The 19,519-nt window shown below is 45.2% G+C and overlaps 1 protein-coding gene across 4 annotated transcripts in view; it reads left to right on the forward strand.

Annotated features, from left to right (window-relative positions):
• The first annotated feature begins 1,423 nt into the window (after positions 1-1,423).
• LDLRAD3 (low density lipoprotein receptor class A domain containing 3) overlaps positions 1,424-19,519 on the forward strand; it is a 179,999-nt gene continuing 161,903 nt past the window's right edge. Inside the window, exon 1 of one of the 4 annotated variants that reach the window (XM_056527904.1) lies at positions 1,424-1,545. Coding sequence is in view for 2 of the 4 variants with exons in the window: in XM_056527901.1 (XP_056383876.1) it covers positions 1,717-1,819 (103 nt within the window). In the remaining 2 variants the exon portion in view is untranslated. Of the gene's footprint in view, positions 1,546-1,569; positions 1,820-7,354; positions 7,443-19,519 lie in introns of those variants that run through there. The other 3 variants (XM_056527901.1, XM_056527902.1, XM_056527905.1) reach the window with 3 other exon arrangements.

The raw sequence follows: 19,519 nt of genomic DNA on the forward strand, positions 1-19,519 counted from the left end.
GCTCTGTTATAGTGTCCAGAAGGAATTATAAAACGCTAACCCCACATTGCGTTTTTGGGTTTGATGTTTTTGTCCTGATTTTTTACCTTTTTTGAAAAACTGGTAGTTTCCCAGGAACACAGAATGCTGAGACTATGGAGTTTTTGATGACAAAAACACCATACTTCCAGCATCTACAGCGGTAAGTAGTGATGCATAACTACTTATCCCCGCCAGCAGTACAGTATTAAGCTATGTATGTGTGTATACTGCCCCTGCTCCTGGCGAGGCTAAGCTTGGGGGGGGGGGGGGGGGGGGGGTGCGCTATACAGTATACAGACCTCTATATAGATTGCTGTATATACGGTATATCCCCCAAGGAGTTAACTAGCACTACTTAGCAGCACAACTTAACGCTTCAGTGCGGGATCTGCGCAATGCACTCAGCCCAGTTAAAATAAAGCAGCCATCTATACAGCATAAGGCTAAGTTTCCACTTGTTTTTTCTCTGGCAGTTTTTGGATATCTGCCACTGTAGTTTTTTTTTAGCCAAAGCCAGAAGTGTATTCAAAAGGAATAGGACATATAAAGGAAGGACTTACACTTCTCCACCCTTATGGATCCACTTCGGACTTTGGCTCAAAAACCGCAGTGGCAGTTTTCCAAAAACTGCCAGAAAAAAAAACAAGTGGAAACTTAGCCTAAAGCTCTCCGGGCATGCTGGGTCTTGTAGTTTTGCAACAGCTGGAGGCACCCTGGTTGGTAAACGCTGGCCTAGACATCAATGACTGTTGCCCATAGCAACTAAACAGAACCCGCCTTTCAGTTTCCCAATTGCCGATTTGAATATGGAAGCCGAATCCTGATTGGTTGCTATGTGCAACGGTTGCTATGGCCCCCTAGCAACCAATCAGAATCCGCCTTTCAGTTTCTCAACCACTGATTTGAATATAAAAACCGAATCCTGATAGGTTACTATGTGCAACGGTTGCTATGGGTCCCTAGCAACCAATCAGAATCCGCCTTTCAGTTTCTCAACCACTGATTTGAATATAAAAACCGAATCCTGATAGGTTGCTATGTGCAACGGTTGCTATGGGTCCCTAGCAACCAATCAGAATCCGCCTTTCAGTTTCTCAACCACTGATTTGAATATAAAAACCGAATCCTGATTGGTTGCCATGTGCAACGGTTGCTATGGGTCCTTAGCAACCAACCAGAATCCGCCTTTCAGTTTCTCAACCACTGATTTGAATATAAAACCGAATCCTGATTGGTTGCTATGGGTCCCTAACAACCAATCGGAATCCGCCTTTCAGTTTCTCAACCACTGATTTGAATATAAAAACCGAATCCTGATTGGTTGCTATGTGCAACGGTTGCTATGGGTCCCTAGCAACCAATCAGAATCCGCCTTTCAGTTTCCCAACCGCCGATTCGAATACGAAAGCTGAATCCTGATTGGTTGCTATGGGCAACGCTAAGCCATATGAGGGGAGCCCGCTGCTGTATGGGTAGCGTCCTCCAGGACATGCTGGGCGTTGTAGTTCTGCTGGAGAAACACAGGTTGAAGGGGGGGGGAATGTGGGGGGTGTATGAGCGTGCACTGTGTCGGGGGGAGACGCAGGGTCCGTACTGCGCATGCTCGGCTCCTCACACACGCACTGGCCGTGTCACACACGGGTGATCTGCTTCCAGGGGAAGGGCACTATGCGTCCCGGGCTGCGGCTCTACTGAATGGATACAGCCGTGCCCGGGCGGTGTGTGGCCCCCAGGAGAGCTCGGGGCCCCTCGGCATTCCGGGACATGTGGCTCCTGTGTCTCATGTTGGGCTCAGTGGGTGAGTAGTAAACACTAAGACATCTCTATGGTGGGGGGGAGAAGTGACTTCTGCAACTCACGTGACTGCAACAGGCTCCTCCTACCGCTGGGACCCCATAACACTGTAGCCCACTATATATCTGTGTACCCCCCCAGAGTTGGGGGGAGTAGGGGGCCTTTGTTTTTGTTGATGTGCAGACATTACACCAGTGGTCTCTCCACTGGTGCATGCTGGGAGTTGTAGTTTTTGCAACAACTGGAGCAGTGTTTCCCAACCTGGGTGCCTCCAGCTGTTGCCACACAAATTGGGAAACACAGCCTTCAGCTGTCGGGCATGCTGGGAGTTGTAGTTTGGCAACAGCTGGAGGCACACTGGTTGGGAAACACTCAGTTGGAGAGACCACTGGATTGTACAGGGGGCCGTCTGCTGTGTGTTTACCTCTGGACCCTTTATAGAGGGGCTTTGGGGTCTGTATATTGGGGGGGGTTTGTCTTGCCCAATGATTGCGGCACAATCTATATTCTATAACAGTGGTCTCCAACCTGCGGACCTCCAGATGTTGCAAAACTACAACTCTCAGCATGCCCGGACAGCCGTTGGCTGTCCGGGCATGCTGGGAGTTGTAGTTTTGCAACATCTGGAGGTTCGCAGGTCGCAGACCACTGTATATCTATAATGTAGGTGGGTTACCCCCCAACCTGTTGCACAACTACAACTCTTATCATGCTGGCCGTCAGGGCATGAAGGGAGTCATAGTTTTGCAATAGTCATTGAATGTCAGTAAATGATGGGGGTTGTAGTTTTGCAAAGCCATTGGCTGTTTAGGGCAGGATGGAGGTAGTAGTTTTGTAATAGTCATTGGATGTCAGCGGATGATGGGGGTTGTAGTTTTGCAATAGTCATTGGATGTCGGTGAATGATGGGGGTTGTAGTCTTGCAAAGCCATTGGCTGTTTAGGGCAGGATGGAGGTAGTAGTTTTGTAATAGTCATTGGATGTCAGCGGATGATGGGGGTTGTAGTTTTGCAATAGTCAATACCTGTCAGGGAAGGATGGGAGTTGTAATTGTAGATGTGGCTGTTGCAAAACTGCATTCCCCATCCTGCTCCGGCAACCACCGACTACTGTATTGCAAAACTACAACCACCATCATGCACTGACATCCAATGACTATTGCTAAATGACAACCCCCTATCCTGTCCTGACAGCTAACAACAAACCCCATCCTACATGAATTGGCTGTCAGGATGGGGGTTGTAGTTTCGCAGCAGTTAGAGAACCACCAGTTGTCACTGTGCTGGGGAGCGAAGTTCTGTGGAGACATTATAGTTCTGTGCCAGGAGCGGACGCGAAACGCACAGTGTGAAGAGGATAAATGTGTCTGTGTTTATGTTCTTAAATGTTCTCATATGTATGAGCCTCTAGACGTTCAGTGCTGTACAGGGCGCTCCGAAAAGTCAGTGATAGTATATGCCAGAAAAAAAACAAATCAACACACCTAAAAACCGAAAAGGACCCCAAAAATGCTATATGAGGAAGTACTCTGGATATTGTAGAGCAGCGGTCTCCAAATAGGTGACCTCCAGCTGTTGCAAAACTACAACTCCCAGCATGCCTGGACAGCCAACGGCTGTCCAGGCATGCTGAGAGTTGTAGTTTTGCAACAGCTGGAGGCCACCTGGTTGGTTGCACCTTCCCCGCTCCCTATACTGGGGAGGGGGGTCTGCACATTCCCCGCTCCCTATACTGTGGGAGTCTGCACATTCCCCGCTCCCTATACTGTGGGGGTCTGCACATTCCCCGCTCCCTATACTCCGGGGGTCTGCACATTCCCCGCTCCCTATACTCCGGGGGTCTGCACATTCCCCGCTCCCTATACTCCGGGGGTCTGCACATTCCCCGCTCCCTATACTGTGGGGGTCTGCGCATTCCCCGCTCCCTATACTGTGGGGGTCTGCACATTGCCCGCTCCCTATACTGTGGGGGTCTGCACATTCCCCGCTCCCTATACTGTGGGGGTCTGCACATTCCCCGCTCCCTATACTGTGGGGGTCTGCACATTCCCCGCTCCCTATACTGTGGTGGTCTGCACCTTCCCCGCTCCCTATACTGGGGAGGGGGGTCTGCACATTCCCCGCTCCCTATACTGTGGGGGTCTGCACATTCCCCGCTCCCTATACTGTGGGGGTCTGCACATTCCCCGCTCCCTATACTGTGGGGGTCTGCACATTCCCCGCTCCCTATACTCCGGGGGTCTGCACATTCCCCGCTCCCTATACTGTGGGGGTCTGCGCATTCCCCGCTCCCTATACTGTGGGGGTCTGCACATTGCCCGCTCCCTATACTGGGGGGGTCTGCACATTCCCCGCTCCCTATACTGTGGGGGTCTGCACATTCCCCGCTCCCTATACTGTGGGGGTCTGCACCTTCCCCGCTCCCTATACTGGGGAGGGGGGTCTGCACATTCCCCGCTCCCTATACTGGGGAGGGGGGTCTGCACATTCCCCGCTCCCTATACTGTGGGGGTCTGCACATTCCCCGCTCCCTATACTGTGGGGGTCTGCACATTCCCCGCTCCCTATACTCCGGGGGTCTGCACATTCCCCGCTCCCTATATTCCGGGGGTCTTCACATTCCCCGCTCCCTATACTCCGGGGGTCTTCTTGTCCCCTTTTGTACATTAATGCCTCAACAGTTTCCAAATGCTGAGGCCTGTATTTCCCCTCCTCCACACAGGACCCCTGTATTAAAATCACATCTGGCCGGGGGCTCAGGTCTAGTGAAATCCTTTCATCTCCTATAGAAACTATATCATGTGGAAAGTTCCAGGTGTGTGAAGGGAAAGCAGCGACATTGAGACAACAAATCCCGTCGGCAGCTTCCGGCTGAGGGAGAAGCTTTATAAATGTCAGGTTATTATAGAACAGGACTTTTCAAACCCTGGATTAGGTATTAGCTTTCTTAATAAGTACATAAATCCAGATACTTTGGTGCTGAATTACATAACATTGTTTGTTTTTGTTTTTTTTAAATCAAATTTCTGCAGAGATTAAAAGATTCTTTTTGATTTTATGGAACTGGAGCCTAAATTGATGTGTTTGCTGTCAGTGAATAGAATCTTTCTTGGAAAATCCGTAGGCTGATTGTTTGCTAGAATTGTGTCCAATCCGATGACTTCTCTCGGTCCCTCCAGCCTTGATTGACAGATCTCTCTCTCTATTCCCAGACAGGAAGAGAAGGAAGTGAGGAGAAGCCGCTAGGGACCGCCGCCATGACTCACAGGGTCCCGTTAAAGGGGTACTCCGCTGGAAAACATTTCCCTTTAAATCGACTGGTGCCAGAAAGTTAAACAGATTTGTAAATTATTTCTATATAAAAAATCCTAATCCTTCCAGTACTTATCAGCTGCTATTTGCTCAACAGGAAGTTCTTTTCTTTTTGGATTTCCTTTCTGTCTAACCACAGTGCTCTCTGCTGACACATCTGTCCATGTCAGGAACTGTCCAGAGCAAGTGAGGTTTGCTATGGGGATCAGCAGTTCCTAAAATGGACAGAGGTGTCAGCAGAGAGCACTGTGGTCAGACAGAAAGGAAATCCAAAAATAATAGAACTTCCTGTGGAGCAAATAGCAGCTGATAAGTACTGGAAGGATTAAGATTTTTAAATAGAAGTAATTATCAAATCTATGCCGAGCGTTTCCTGAGTTTTATTCCACCACTGATGTCTTTTGAGATCACTCTGTCGCTTTTTATTTATTTATTTTATATATTTATTTTTATTTTTTTTACTTCGATGAAATCAAGTAGAAGTTTCTTTTACCGCTGGCTGTTTTCTATTTACCACTAATTTACAAATCGGTTTAACTTTCTGGCACCAGTTGATTAAAAAAAAAAAAAAAAAATTAAATGTTTTCCAATGGAGTATCCCTTTAAATGGGCACTAAAAAAAACAAAAAACAAAACTTTGATATGTAACAGTTCATAAGGTTGAAAAAAGACCAGAGTCCATCAAGTTCATCCTATATCCCTAATGAGTCCCTACTGAGTTGATCCAGAGGAAGGCAAAAAACCCTCATACTAGAGGTAAAAATTCCTTCCCGACTCCAAATATGGCATCAGAATAAATCCCTGGATCAACATTCTGTACCCAAAAAATCTAGAATCCATAACCTGTAATGTTATTATTCTCTTAAAATGCATCCAGACCCCTTTTATATACTTTTACAGAGTTCACCATGACCACTTCCTCAGGCAGAGATTTCCACAGTCTCACTGCTCTTACAGTAAAGAACCCTCGTCTGTGCTGGTGTAGAAACCTTCTTTCCTCTAGACGTAGAGAATGCCCCCTTGTTATAGATACAGTCCTGGGTATAAATAGATCATGGAGAGATCTCTGTACTGTCCCCTGATATATTTATACATAGTTATTAGGTCGCCCCTAAGCCTTCTCTTTTCTAAACTAAATAACCCTAATTCTGATAATCTTTCTGGGTACTGTAGTCCTCCCATCCCCGTATTACTCTGGTTGCCCGTCTTTGAACCCTCTCCAGCTCCACTTTATCCTTTTTGTGCACTGGTGCCCAGTACTGTACACTGTATTCTATGTGTGGTCTGACCAGTACTGTACACAGTATTCTATGTGTGGTCAGACCAGTACTGTACACAGTATTCTATGTGTGGTCTGACCAGTACTGTACACAGTATTCTATGTGTGGTCTGACCAGTACTGTACACAGTATTCCATGTGTGGTCTGACCAGTACTGTGCACAGTATTCCATGTGTGGTCTGACCAGTACTGTACACAGTATTCTATGTGTGGTCTGACCAGTATAGTACACAGTATTCTATGTGTGGTCTGACCAGTACTGTACACAGTATTCTATGTGTGGTCTGACCAGTACTGTACACAGTATTCCATGTGTGGTCTGACTAGTACTGTACACAGTATTCCATGTGTGGTCTGACTAGTACTGTACACAGTATTCTAGGTGTGGTCTGACCAGTACTGTACACAGTATTCTAGGTGTGGTCTGACCAGTACTGTACACAGTATTCTAGGTGTGGTCTGACCAGTACTGTACACAGTATTCTAGGTGTGGTCTGACCAGTACTGTACACAGTATTCTAGGTTTGGTCTGACCAGTACTGTACACAGTATTCTATGTGTGGTCTGACCAGTACTGTACACAATATTCTATGTGTGGTCTGACCAGTACTGTACACAGTATTCTATGTGTGATCTGACCAGTACTGTACACAGTATTCCATGTGTGGTCTGACCAGTACTGTACACAGTATTCTATGTGTGGTCTGACCAGTACTGTACACAGTATTCCATGTGTGGTCTGACCAGTACTGTACACAGTATTCTATGTGTGGTCTGACCAGTACTGTACACAGTATTCTATGTGTGGTCTGATGCCCAGTACTGTACACAGTATTCCATGTGTGGTCTGACTAGTGTAAAGGTGTCTCAAAAGTTTTGATTATTTGAGGTTTGACCAATCACTTGAACAGTGTTTCCCAACCAGGGTGCCTCCAGCTGTTGCAAAACTACAACTCTCGGCATCCGCTTGCTCGCTGCCGAAATTTCCACAAGTTTGCACCTTTTCTATCTCATGTGAATCCACCTTTTGAAGAAGGTAAATTTTTTTTCATATAATCTTTATGTGTGTATGTATATATATATATATATATATATATATATATATATATATATATATAGCACAGCATAGGGCATTATTAGAGAATAACAGAGGATTTTTGGTTATGCCTTATGCTTACCTGTTTTAGCTGATGTGGCAGGCACTTGTTTTCTGATTGCAATTCCATCAGTGACATGATTTTAGTGGAGGTGTATAAAGAGAACAACAGTATACAGATGGAGGGGAGGTATATAACTACTATATATCCTGCTCCCATAAAGATAGCAGCAGCAGTATACAGATAGAGCTAGAGGGGAGGTGTATAACTACTATTTAACCGAAAGGCTGTCTGGGCATGTAGTTTTGCAACAGCTGGAGGCACCCTGATTGGGAAACACTGTGATAGAGATATAGCAGCAGCAGTATGCAGATAGAGGGGTCTGAGAGCTAGCAGAGGTGATCTTAGAGTCAATGTCATCCTAATTTTCTGTGGGTCAGGTTAGTGATCACCTGACCCACTTACAGTAATAAAACGCATAGGTGCAGTTGTGCTACAATAAAACAGATGGTGCTGTAGGGCTAGCGATTTTAGTGCTTTTATAACTCTTGGCCAAACACCCAGCTTTCCCTCAAATAGATATAATGTGTTTTTTATTTGTTTTAAAGGGATTGCTATCTTTTGGGACCAAGCTTGGCCGCTCCTTGACGCCTCTGTCTGACCCTGATGTCTTGTATACAGCTTTACAATATCTTCATTCGGGGTTGCGTTACTTTGTATCACAGCAGCTGTGAGTCGCGTTACTTTATCAGTATTATGTAGGGATTATTCCTGACCGCCCTGTGACGCCGTCATTGGACACCAGTTCACTTTAATCCCTGAGATTATTTGCTTTTTTTTCCCCTTCTGGCTCCGTCCTAGAAAATCGTTTCGTGTCATCCTGTCATAGGAAAGGGGGTCATCCAGGAATACAGCCAAAGGCTGTCCGGGCATGCTGGGAGTTGTAGTTGTGCAACAGCTGGAGGCACCCCTGGTTGGGAAACACTGGCCTATACTATATATTACTACATAGTCCAACATGCTGGGAGTTGTAGTTGTGCAACAGCTGGAGGCACCCCTGGTTGGGAAACACTGGCCTATACTATATATTACTACATAGTCCAACATGCTGGGAGTTGTAGTTTTGCAACAGCTGGAGGCACCCTGGTTGAGTAACACTGACTCGGCTCCTTTCGCTACAATGGAACTGAACTGCAATACCACACACAAACTGAGGACAGGTGTGGCGCTGTTATTGGAAGAAATCAGCTCAGTTTTTGTTTTCCTGGATAACCCCCTTTAACCTACCTTTGTCCGGGTCATTGTTTCCTAAACAGGGTGCCTCCAGCTGTTGCAAAACTACAACTCCCAGCATGCCCGGACAGCCTTCGGCTGTCCAGGCATGCTAGGAGTTGTAGTTTTGCAACAGCTGGAGGTACACTGGTTGGGAAACACTGCTTTAGATTCTGCAGTTTGACTTTGTCCTAGGCCTGGCCGGAAGCCCAATAAGGTCCTAGGGTGAAACTATGGGGCTGCTGTACAAAGTGTCTGGCTGTCCGGGCATGCTGGGAGTTGTTGTTTTGCAACAGCTGGAGGCACCCTGATCTAGATAAATTGACTTTTTCTATTGATCTGCAACCATTTTTATTTTGCAACCAACTAAAATCAATCCACCAATGTAAAACGAAAGGGGAATGATGGGTACAGACCTGCAGCTTACGATAGTACATGCAACAACATTTTCCGTGTTTTGATACGTGGGAACTGTCGCCAAGCTTTTTGGTGACCGATTTCCTTTCAGAGACTTAAATAAATTTTTTTAAACAACTGGTGCCAGAAAGTTAAACAGATTTGTAAATTACTTCTATATAAAAATCTTAATCCTTCCAGTACTTATCAGCTGCTGTATGCTCCAGAGGAAGTTTTTTTTTTTTTTCTTAAATAAGTGTCCGTGCTATATGTCAGTGCCCGACAGGGACTGCTTAAAACAAGGCGCCCCCAGGTCTGTTGAAGTGGGAATGACAGCCCAAGTGCTGCCCCCATTGCAGAAGATCTGTCCGCGTTCCATGGAAGAACTGCCCGCATTCTGCGCTGAAACAGCAAAATCAGCGACCAACTCACCGACCAGAACGCTACAAGGATTGTTCATGCTGCCTGATACCAAGCCATGTAATAGGAGTAGTGGTCAGATCATGTGCACTACTGCTCTATTCTACCTAATGGGTTAGGCTAGGTTCACACGACCGTTTGCATCAGACCTGTTAAGGGTCCGATTTAGCTTCTTTTTTGAGTCTGAGCCGATCAGACCCTTAAACAGGTCAGATGTGCAAATGGCTACTACCGGGTCCTCACGGACCCCATTCACTTGCATGGGGTCCATTGGTCATTTTACTGGATTTTAGTGGAGAAAAAAAAAAATAGAGCTCGGACTATTTATTATTTTTTTTCTCCGCTAAACTCCCGTCCTTTTGGCCGGATGGCTGACGGAACTCCAAATAGCAGACTCAAACGGCGATCTGAACGAGGCCTTAAAGTGTACCTGTCGTCAACAAAAACTTTTTATATAATGTAGATAATACCATTCTTTGTATATTTGTAATATACATTGGTTAAAAATTGTGTATATTTATAGGTGAACAAAGCTTGTCCTCGGCGTGCAGGTCCCCGCTTGTCCTCGGCGTGCAGGTCCCCGCTTGTCCTCGGCGTGCAGGTCCCCGCTTGTCCTCGGCGTGCAGGTCCCCGCTTGTCCTCGGCGTGCAGGTCCCCGCTTGTCCTCGGCGTGCAGGTCCCCGCTTGTCCTCGGCGTGCAGGTCCCCGCTTGTCCTCGGCGTGCAGGTCCCCGCTTGTCCTCGGCGTGCAGGTCCCCGCTTGTCCTCGGCGTGCAGGTCCCCGCTTGTCCTCGGCGTGCAGGTCCCCGCTTGTCCTCGGCGTGCAGGTCCCCGCTTGTCCACCCTCACTTCCTGTATTTGGACTCCTCACAGAGACACACGGGCAATAGCTGCAGGGACAAAAATATACACATTTTTTAACCAATGTATATTACAAATATATATAATAGTGTTATGACAGGTACACTTTAAATGAAGATGGCAAAGTGCAATAGAGCTGAACTGAGTAGCACTGAGCAAGCCTGTCTGACCACTGCTCCAGTCCACCATGGAGGGGGGGGGGGGGGGGGGGGGGTACATAGGGCTCCATGGTCCCTGCCTTCCCTGGTCCCTCATAGCCCTTTATAACTAATATAACCATCACACTTCAATGCAGTAGATCCCAGGACTGGTTGTAACCTTGTCCTAATTCTGTATATTTCTGAATGTCTGGCAGTAATGTTCCTTCTCCTGTTCATTCACTGTGTCGTATAGATTCACATCTGTGAGATCTGAACAAGTGTTTTCTTTGTATTCATCCTGAGATAATGCCAAGAAGGAGACGCTGCGCTGTCTTATGACTGTTCACACTGGACAATGCTTCTTGTGTCAACCCCAAATGTCACTGTGCTGCCAAACTAAATCTCCAGCAAGATTTGAGGTTCCAGATTAAAGGGGTACTCCAGTGGAAAACATGTATGTATTTTAAATCAACTGGTGCCAGAAAGCTATACAGATTTGTAAATTACTTTTATTTGAAAATCTTATTCCTTCCAGTACTTATCAGCTGCTGAATAATCCAGAGGAAGTTCTTTTCTTTTTGAATTTTCTGTCTGACCACAGTGCTCTCTGCTGACACCTCTGTCCATGTCAGGAACTGTCCAGAACAGGAGCAAATACCCATAGCAAACCTCTCCTGCTCTGGACAGTTCCTGACATGGACAGAGGTGTCAGAAGAGAGCACTGTGATCAGACAGAAAAGAACTGATAAGTACTGGGAGGATTAAGATTTTTTTTAATAGAAGTAATTTACAAATCTGTTTAATTTTCTGGCACCAGTTGATTTGAAAAAAAATAAAAATTTGTACCAGATATTCCGGTATCAGAATTATAATTTTTTATTTAAATAAAACCATCACTTCAAGATGTTTTCCTCCTTACTAATATATCAGTTCGGTACTGATCAACCCGGCTTCAGCATGTTTTCACTGACAAGAAGTTCTGTAGTCCTCTCATGGTCAGTGTGGTGCTGTCTCAGCAGCTCCCTGGCTCCTCTTCCTCTCCTGACAGGAAGTTGTGTAGTCCTTTTATTTTCAGCTTGGTGTTGTCTCTGCAGCTTCCAAAGGCTAGGGGATAAGATGTCTGATCGCCCTGGGACTTCAGCGATCTCCACACAGCACCCAGCATTCTGAATGAACACTGGGTTCCGGCGGCAGTGGTCGTGGCGTCACGCTAGGCCCCCTCCATGCATGTCTATGGGAGCAGACGTGATGGCCGTCACACCCCCTCCCATAGACATGCATGGAGATGGCACTGCCCCCCAGAACCAAGTGTTCATTCAGAACACCGGGTGCTGTGCGGAGATTGCAGGGGCCCCAGTAGCCAAACCCCCACGATCAGACATTCTAGGATAGGGGATACGATGCCTAACGGCGTGGTACCCGTTTAAAGGGATACTCCGGTGGAAAACTTTTTTAAATCAACTGATGCCAGAAAGTTAAACAGATTTGTAAATTAATTCTATTAAAAAATCTTAATCCTTCCAGTACTTATTAGCTGCTGAATACTACAGAGGAAATTTATTTTCTTTTTGGAACACAGAGCTCTCTGCTGACATCACGAGCACAGTGCTCTCTGCTGACATCTCTGTCCATTTTAGGAACTGAGAGCAGCCTATGTTTGCTATGGGGATTTTTTTCCCACTCTGGACAGTTTTTAAAATAGACAGAGATGTCAGCAGAGAGCACTGTGCTCGTGATGTCAGCAGAGAGCTCTGTATTCCAAAAAGAAAAGAATTTCCTCTGTAGTATTCAGAAGCTCATAAGTACTGGAAGGATTAAGAATTTTTAATAGAAGTAATTTACAAATCTGTTTAACTTTCTGGCACCAGTTGATTTAAAATCTATAAATAAAAAACTCAACGTGTGTGTATATATATATATATGTGTATGTGTATGTTCCACAAAAACTTCCAAACGGCTAAAGATATTAACATGAAACTTGGCCACATGTTACTTATATGTCAACAACAAACATAGGATAGGTAATTTAACCCTTACTCACCCCCATTTGCCAGGGGCGGGGCTTATGTTTAAAGTCCCATACAAGTCTATGGGGAATATATGTTACTGCATAACTTCCAAATGGCTGGAGATATTTCGATAATACTTGGTCACATGTTACTTATATGTCCACTAAAAATATAGGATAGTTAATTTAACCCTTAACTACCCCATTTGTGAGAGTCAGGGTTTTTGTGTTTTTGTTTAATGTCTGATGCAAATCAATGGGAAATGTATGTTCTCACATAACTTCCGTACGGCTGGAGATATTTCAATACCTGGTCACATATTACAGGACGGGGATAGGAGGACGGAGTTAGGAGGTCTGGATAGGACAACAAGATATGAGGACGGGATATGAAGTCAAAAGCTTCCTCCTTTGTTGATTTTCCTCCGCAACAAGGATGAGGAAGGAAAAAACGGGCAACGCCGGGTACTCAGCTTGTAAATAAATAAATAAAATTAAATTCCACCGGAGTACCCCTTTAAGGGGGTTAAACGAAGTTATTCCAAATTTAAAATGTATTGCCTATGCAAAGGATAGGGGGTATGTGTATGATCATACAAATTCTGGCAATTTTCCCCAACTAGTGTGCCACCAGCTGTTGCAGAACTACAACTCCCAGCGCGCCCGGACAGCCGAAGGCTGCTGGGAGCTGTAGTTTTGCAACAGCTGGAGGCCCGCTGATTGGAAAACACTGACCTATTTGAACTGCTGCAGATAGTCCACCAATCAATACCGGTCCAGCTTCTTATGCTCTTTCTGCTATAAGGGTATGATGGGAGTTGTAGTTTTGCACTTGCTGGAGACAGGATAAAGCTGTAATCTTGCAGCCTCCATACAGCTTCTGCTGCCGCTGTAGAGTAATGAAACAAATGAAGTTTTGGCCTTTGGGGGCCTCCTAAACTCAGCCAGAAATTGCTTTTTTATATTAAGGACAAATTAATTCTCTTTTATATTTTTTTTTTTTTTTTTTTTACTAACTATAGTGTCAAGATCATAAGCAGTTCAAGAAGATAAAATTGGGTTATGAATGCAGATTTCTAGAACTGCTTGTCCTTGTTTGACCTTATTCATACAGTTTTCTACACTCAGATCCAATGCCCCTTTAAAGGGGTACTCCAGTGGAATATTATTATTTTTTTTTTTAAATCAACTGGTGCCAGAAAGTTAAACAGATTTGTAAATTACTTTTTATTAAAAAATCTTTAGCCTTCCAGTACTTTTTAGCAGCTGTATGCTACAGAGGAATTCTTTTCTTTTTGAATTTCTTTTTTGTCTTGTTTACAATGCTCTCCGCTGACACCTGATGCCCGTATAAGGAACTGTCCAGAGCAGGAGAAAATCCCCATTGCAAACCTATGTTGCTCTGGACAGTTCCTGACACGGACAGAGGTGTCAGCGGAGAGCATAGTGGACAAGACAAAAAAGTAAAGAATTTCCTCTGTAGCATACAGCTGCTAAAAAGTACTGGAAGGGTAAAGATTATTTAATAGAAATAATTTACAAATGTGTTTAATTTTCTGGCACCAGTTGATTTAACCCCTTAAGGACCGGGGGTTTTTCCGTTTTTGCATTTTCGTTTTTTGCTCCTTGCCTTTAACCCCTTAAGGACCAGGCCATTTTACACCTCAGGACCAGAGCGTTTTTTGCACATCTGACCACTGTCACTTTAAACATTAATAACTCTGGAATGCTTTTAGTTATCATTCTGATTCCGAGATTGTTTTTTCGTGACATATTCTACTTTAACATAGCGGTAAAATTTTGTGGTAAATTGCATCCTTTCTTGGTGAAAAATCCCCAAATTTGATGAAAAATTTGAAAAATTTGTATTTTTCTAACTTTGAAGCTCTCTGCTTGTAAGGAAAATGGATATTCCAAATAAAAAAAATTTTGATTCACATATACAATATGTCTACTTTATGTTTGCATCATAAAATTGACGTGTTTTTACTTTTGGAAGACACCAGAGGGCTTCAAAGTTCAGCAGCAATTTTCCAATTTTTCTCAAAATTTTCAAACTCACTATTTTTCAGGGACCAGTTCAGGTTTGAAGTGGATTTGAAGGGTCTTCATATTAGAAATACCCCACAAATGACCCCATTATAAAAACTGCACCCCCCAAAGTATTCAAAATGACATTCAGTCAGCGTTTTAACCCTTTAGGTGTTTCACAGGAATAGCAACAAAGTGAAGGAGAAAATTCACAATCTTCATTTTTTACACTCGCATGTTCTTGTAGACCCAATTTTTTTATTTTTACAAGGAGTAAACGGAGAAAATGTATACTTGTATTTGTAGCCCAATTTCTCTCGAGTAAGCACATACCTCATATGTCTATGTAAATTGTTCGGCGGGCGCAGTAGAGGGCTCAGAAGCGAAGGAGAGACAAGGGGATTTTGGAGAGTACGTTTTTCTGAAATGGTTTTTGGGGGGCATGTTGCATTTAGGAAGCCCCTATGGTGCCAGAACAGCAAAAAACCCTCACATGCCATACCATTTTGGAAACTAGACCCCTTGAGGAACGTAACAAGAAATTAAGTGAGCCTTAATACCCCACAGGTGTTTCACGACTTGCATATGTAAAAAAAAAAATTTTTTTTTCACTAAAATGTGTGTTTCCCCCCAAATTTCACATTTTTGCAAGGGTTAATAGCAGAAAATACCCCCCAAAATTTGTAACCCCATCTCTTCTGAGTATGGAAATACCCCATGTGTGGACGTCAAGTGCTCTGCTGGCGCACTACAATGCTCAGAAGAGAAGGAGTGCCGTTGAGCTTTTGGGAAAAAAAAATGTTTGGAATGGAAGTCAGGGGCCATCTGCGTTTACAAAGCCCCCCGTGGTGCCAGAACAGTGGAACCCCCCACATGTGACCCTATTTTGGAAACTACACCCCTCACAGAATTTAATAAGGGGTGCAGTGAGTATTTACACCCCACTGGCGTTTGACAGATCTTTGGAACAGTGGGCTGTGCAAATGAAAAATAAAATTTTTCATTTTCACGGACCACTGTTGCAAAAATCTGTCAAACACCTGTGGGGCGTAAATGCTCACTGTACCCCTTATTACATTACGTGAGGGGTGTAGTTTCCAAAATGGGGTCACATGTGGGTATTTTTTGGGGGGGGTTTATGTCAGAACCGCTGTAAAATCAGCCACCCCTGTGCAAATCACCAATTTAGACCTCAAATGTACATAGTGCGCTCTCACTCCTGAGCCTTGTTGTGCGCCCGCAGAGCATTTTACACCCACATATGGGATATGTCCGTACTCAGGAGAAATTGCGTTACAAATTTTGGGTGTCTTTTTTTTCCTTTTAACGCTTGTGAAAATAAAAAGTAAAGGGCAACACCGGCATGTTAGTGTAATTTTTTTTATTTTTTTACACTAACAAGCTGGTGTAGCCCCAACTTTTCCTTTTCCTAAGGGGTAAAAGGAGAAAAAGCCCCCCAAAATTAGTAGTGCAATTTCTCCCGAGTACAGAAATACCCCATATGTGGCCCTAAACTGTTGCCTTGAAATACGACAGGGCTCCAAAGTGAGAGAGCGCCATGCGCATTTGAGGACTAAATTAGGGATTGCACAGGGGTGGACATAGGGGTATTATACGCCAGTGATTCCCAAACAGGGTGCCTCCAGCTGTTGCTAAATTCCCAGCATGCCTGGACAGTCAGTGGCTGTCCGGAAATGCTGGGAGTTGTTGTTTTGCAACAGCTGGAGGCTCCGTTTTGGAAACACTGCCATACAATACGTTTTTCATTTTTATTGGGGGGACAGTGTAAGGGGATGTATATGTAGTGTTTTACTCTTTATTAGGTGTTAGTGTAGTGTAGTGTTTTTAGGGTACATTCGCACTGGCGGGTTACGGTGAGTTTCTCGCTAGAAGTTTGAGATACGGCGAAAAATTTGCCGCAGCCCAAACTTGGAGCAGGAAACTTACTGTAAGCCTGCCCGTGTGAATGTACCCTGTACGTTCACATGGGGGGGGGGGGCAAACCTCCAGCTGTTCCAAAACTACAACTCCCAGCATGTACTGACAGACCGTGCATGCTGGGAGTTGTACTTTTGCAACAGCTGGAGGCACACTGGTTGGAAAACCTTCAGTTAGGTTCTGTTACCTAACTCAGTATTTTCTAACCAGTGTGCCTCCAGCTGTTGCAAAACTACAACTCCCAGCATGTACTGATCGCCGAAGGGCATGCTGGGAGATGTAGTTATGCAATAGCTGGAGGTACGCAACTACAACTCCCAGCATGCCGAGACAGCTGATTGCTGTTTGGACATGCTGGGATTTGCAGTTTTGCATCTGTTGGACTACAGTTTTAGAGACCACTGCAAAGTGATCTCCAAACTGTGGACCTCCAGCTGTTGCAAAACTACAATTCCCAGCATGCCCTGACAGCAAACAGTTGTTTGAGCATGCTAGGAGTTGTAGTTTTGCAAGATCTGGAGGGCTACAGTTTAGGGACCACTATATAGTGGTCTCAAACTGTAGCCCTCCAGCTGTTGCAAAACTACATATTCCAGCATACCCAAACAGCAGTCTGGGCATGCTGGGAGTTGTAGTTTTGCAACATCTGGAGGGCTACAGTTAGAGACCACTGTATAATGGTCTCAAACTGTACCCTCCAGATGTTGCTAGGCAACTCACCGGCTTCCGTCGGATCCAGCCGCACGTCATCGCCGCCCGCCGATCTCCGTCGCCTGCAGCCTCCGACGCCCGCCCGGATCGGTAAGTGGATCTTCGGCGCCGGTCCCCGTCGTTTCCCCGTCCTGCCCCGCCTATTGTGGGAGGGCAGGACGGGGAAAACGAAAGTAAACCCCCCCGCCCCCGATCTGCTATTGGTGGTCGCGTCTAGACCACCAATAGCAGGGATAGGAGGGGTGGCACCCGTGCCACCTCACTCCTATCGCTTCAGGGGGATCGTGGGTGTCTTAGACACCCGCGATCCCCCTTACATTGCGGGTCACCGGGTCACTATAGACCCGTAATGACCCGGAATCGCGCAAATCGCAAGTGTGAATTCACTTGCGATTTGCCGCGATCGCCGACATGGGGGGGTCTGATGACCCCCCTGGTCATTTGCACGGGATGCCTGCTGAATGATTTCAGCAGCCATCCCGCTCCGATCCCCGCCCGGCGCACGGCGGGGACTAAAACTGCCCATGACGTAAATGTACGTCCCTGGTCCTTAAGACCCAGGGTGTCGGGACGTACCGTTACGTCATGGGTCCTGTAGGGGTTAAAAAATCATAACTCTTTCAATTTTGCACCTAAAAATCCATATGATGGCTTATTTTTTGCACCACCAATTCTACTTTGTAATGACGTCAGTCATTGTGCCCAAAAATCTACGGTGAAACGGGAAAAAAAATCATTGTGAGACAAAATTGAAAAAAAAAACGCCATTTTGTAACTTTTGGGGGCTTCCGTTTCTACGTAGTACATTTTTCGGTAAAAATGACACCTTACCTTTATTCTGTAGGTCCATATGATTAAAATGATACCCTACTTATACAGGTTTGAATTTGTCGCACTTCTGGAAAAAATCATAACTTCATGCAGAAAAATTTATACGTTTAAAATTGTCATCTTCTGACCCCTATAACTTTTTTATTTTTCCGTGTATGGGGCGGTATGAGGGCTCATTTTTTGCGCCGTGATCTGAAGTTTTTAACGGTATCATTTTTGCAATGATAGGACTTATTGATCGCTTTTTATTCATTTTTTCATGATATAAAAAGTGACCAAAAATTCACTATTTTGGACTTTGGAATTTTTTTGCGCGCACGCCATTGACCGTGCGGTTTAATTAACGATATATTTTTATAATTCGGACATTTCCGCACGCGGCGATACCATTTATGTTTATTTTTATTTTTATTTACACTGTGTTTTTTCTTTTATGGGAAAAGGGGGGTGATTCAAACTTTTAATAGGGAAGGGGTTAAATGATGTTTGTTCACTTTTTTTTTGCACTTTTTTTTTGCAGTGTTATAGGTCCCATAGGGACCTATAACACTGCACACACTGATCTTTTACATTGATCACTGGTTTCTCATAAGAAACCAGTGATCGATGATTCTGCCGCATGACTGCTCATGCCTGGATCTCAGGCACTGAGCAGTCATTCGGCGATCGGACAGCGAGGAGGCAGGTAGGGGCCCTCCCGCTGTCCTGTCAGCTGTTCGGGATGCCGCGATTTCACCGCGGCTATCCCGAACAGCCCACTGAGCTAGCCGGCATGCTTTCGGTTTCACTTTAGACGCGGCGTTCAACTTTGAACGCCGCGTCTAAAGGGTTAATAGCGCGCGGCACAGCGATCAATGCCGCGCGCTATTAGCCACGGGTCCCGGCCGTTGTTAGAGGCCGGGCCCGAACCGCTATGACGCGGGGCCACGCCGTGGCCCCGCGTTATAGATCGGGAGTGGACACATGACGTTCCAGTACGTCATGTGTCCTTAAGGGGTTAAATAAAAAAAAATAAAAAATGTTTTCCACCAGAGTGGGTTTATATGGACAATATGTGAGGTTGGGATATGAGGTCAGTTTATATGGACAGGATATGAGGTCGGGGATATAAGGTCAGTTTATATGGACAGGATATGAGGTCGGGATATAAGGTCAGTTTATATGGACAGGATGTGACTATGAGATACGAGGCCGAGATGTGAGGTTGGGATATGAGGTTGGTTCATATGGACAGGATATGAGGTTGGGATATGAGGTTGGTTCATATGGACAGGATATGAGGTCGGGATATGAGGTTGGTACATATGGACAGGATATGAGGTCGAGATATAAAGTCAGTTTATATGGACAGGATATAACTGAGATTCGAGGCCGAGATGTGAGGTCGGCATATGAGGTCAGTTTATATG

Source organism: Hyla sarda, chromosome 6, assembly GCF_029499605.1.
Source record: "Hyla sarda isolate aHylSar1 chromosome 6, aHylSar1.hap1, whole genome shotgun sequence".
NCBI classification, from domain to species: domain Eukaryota; kingdom Metazoa; phylum Chordata; class Amphibia; order Anura; family Hylidae; genus Hyla; species Hyla sarda.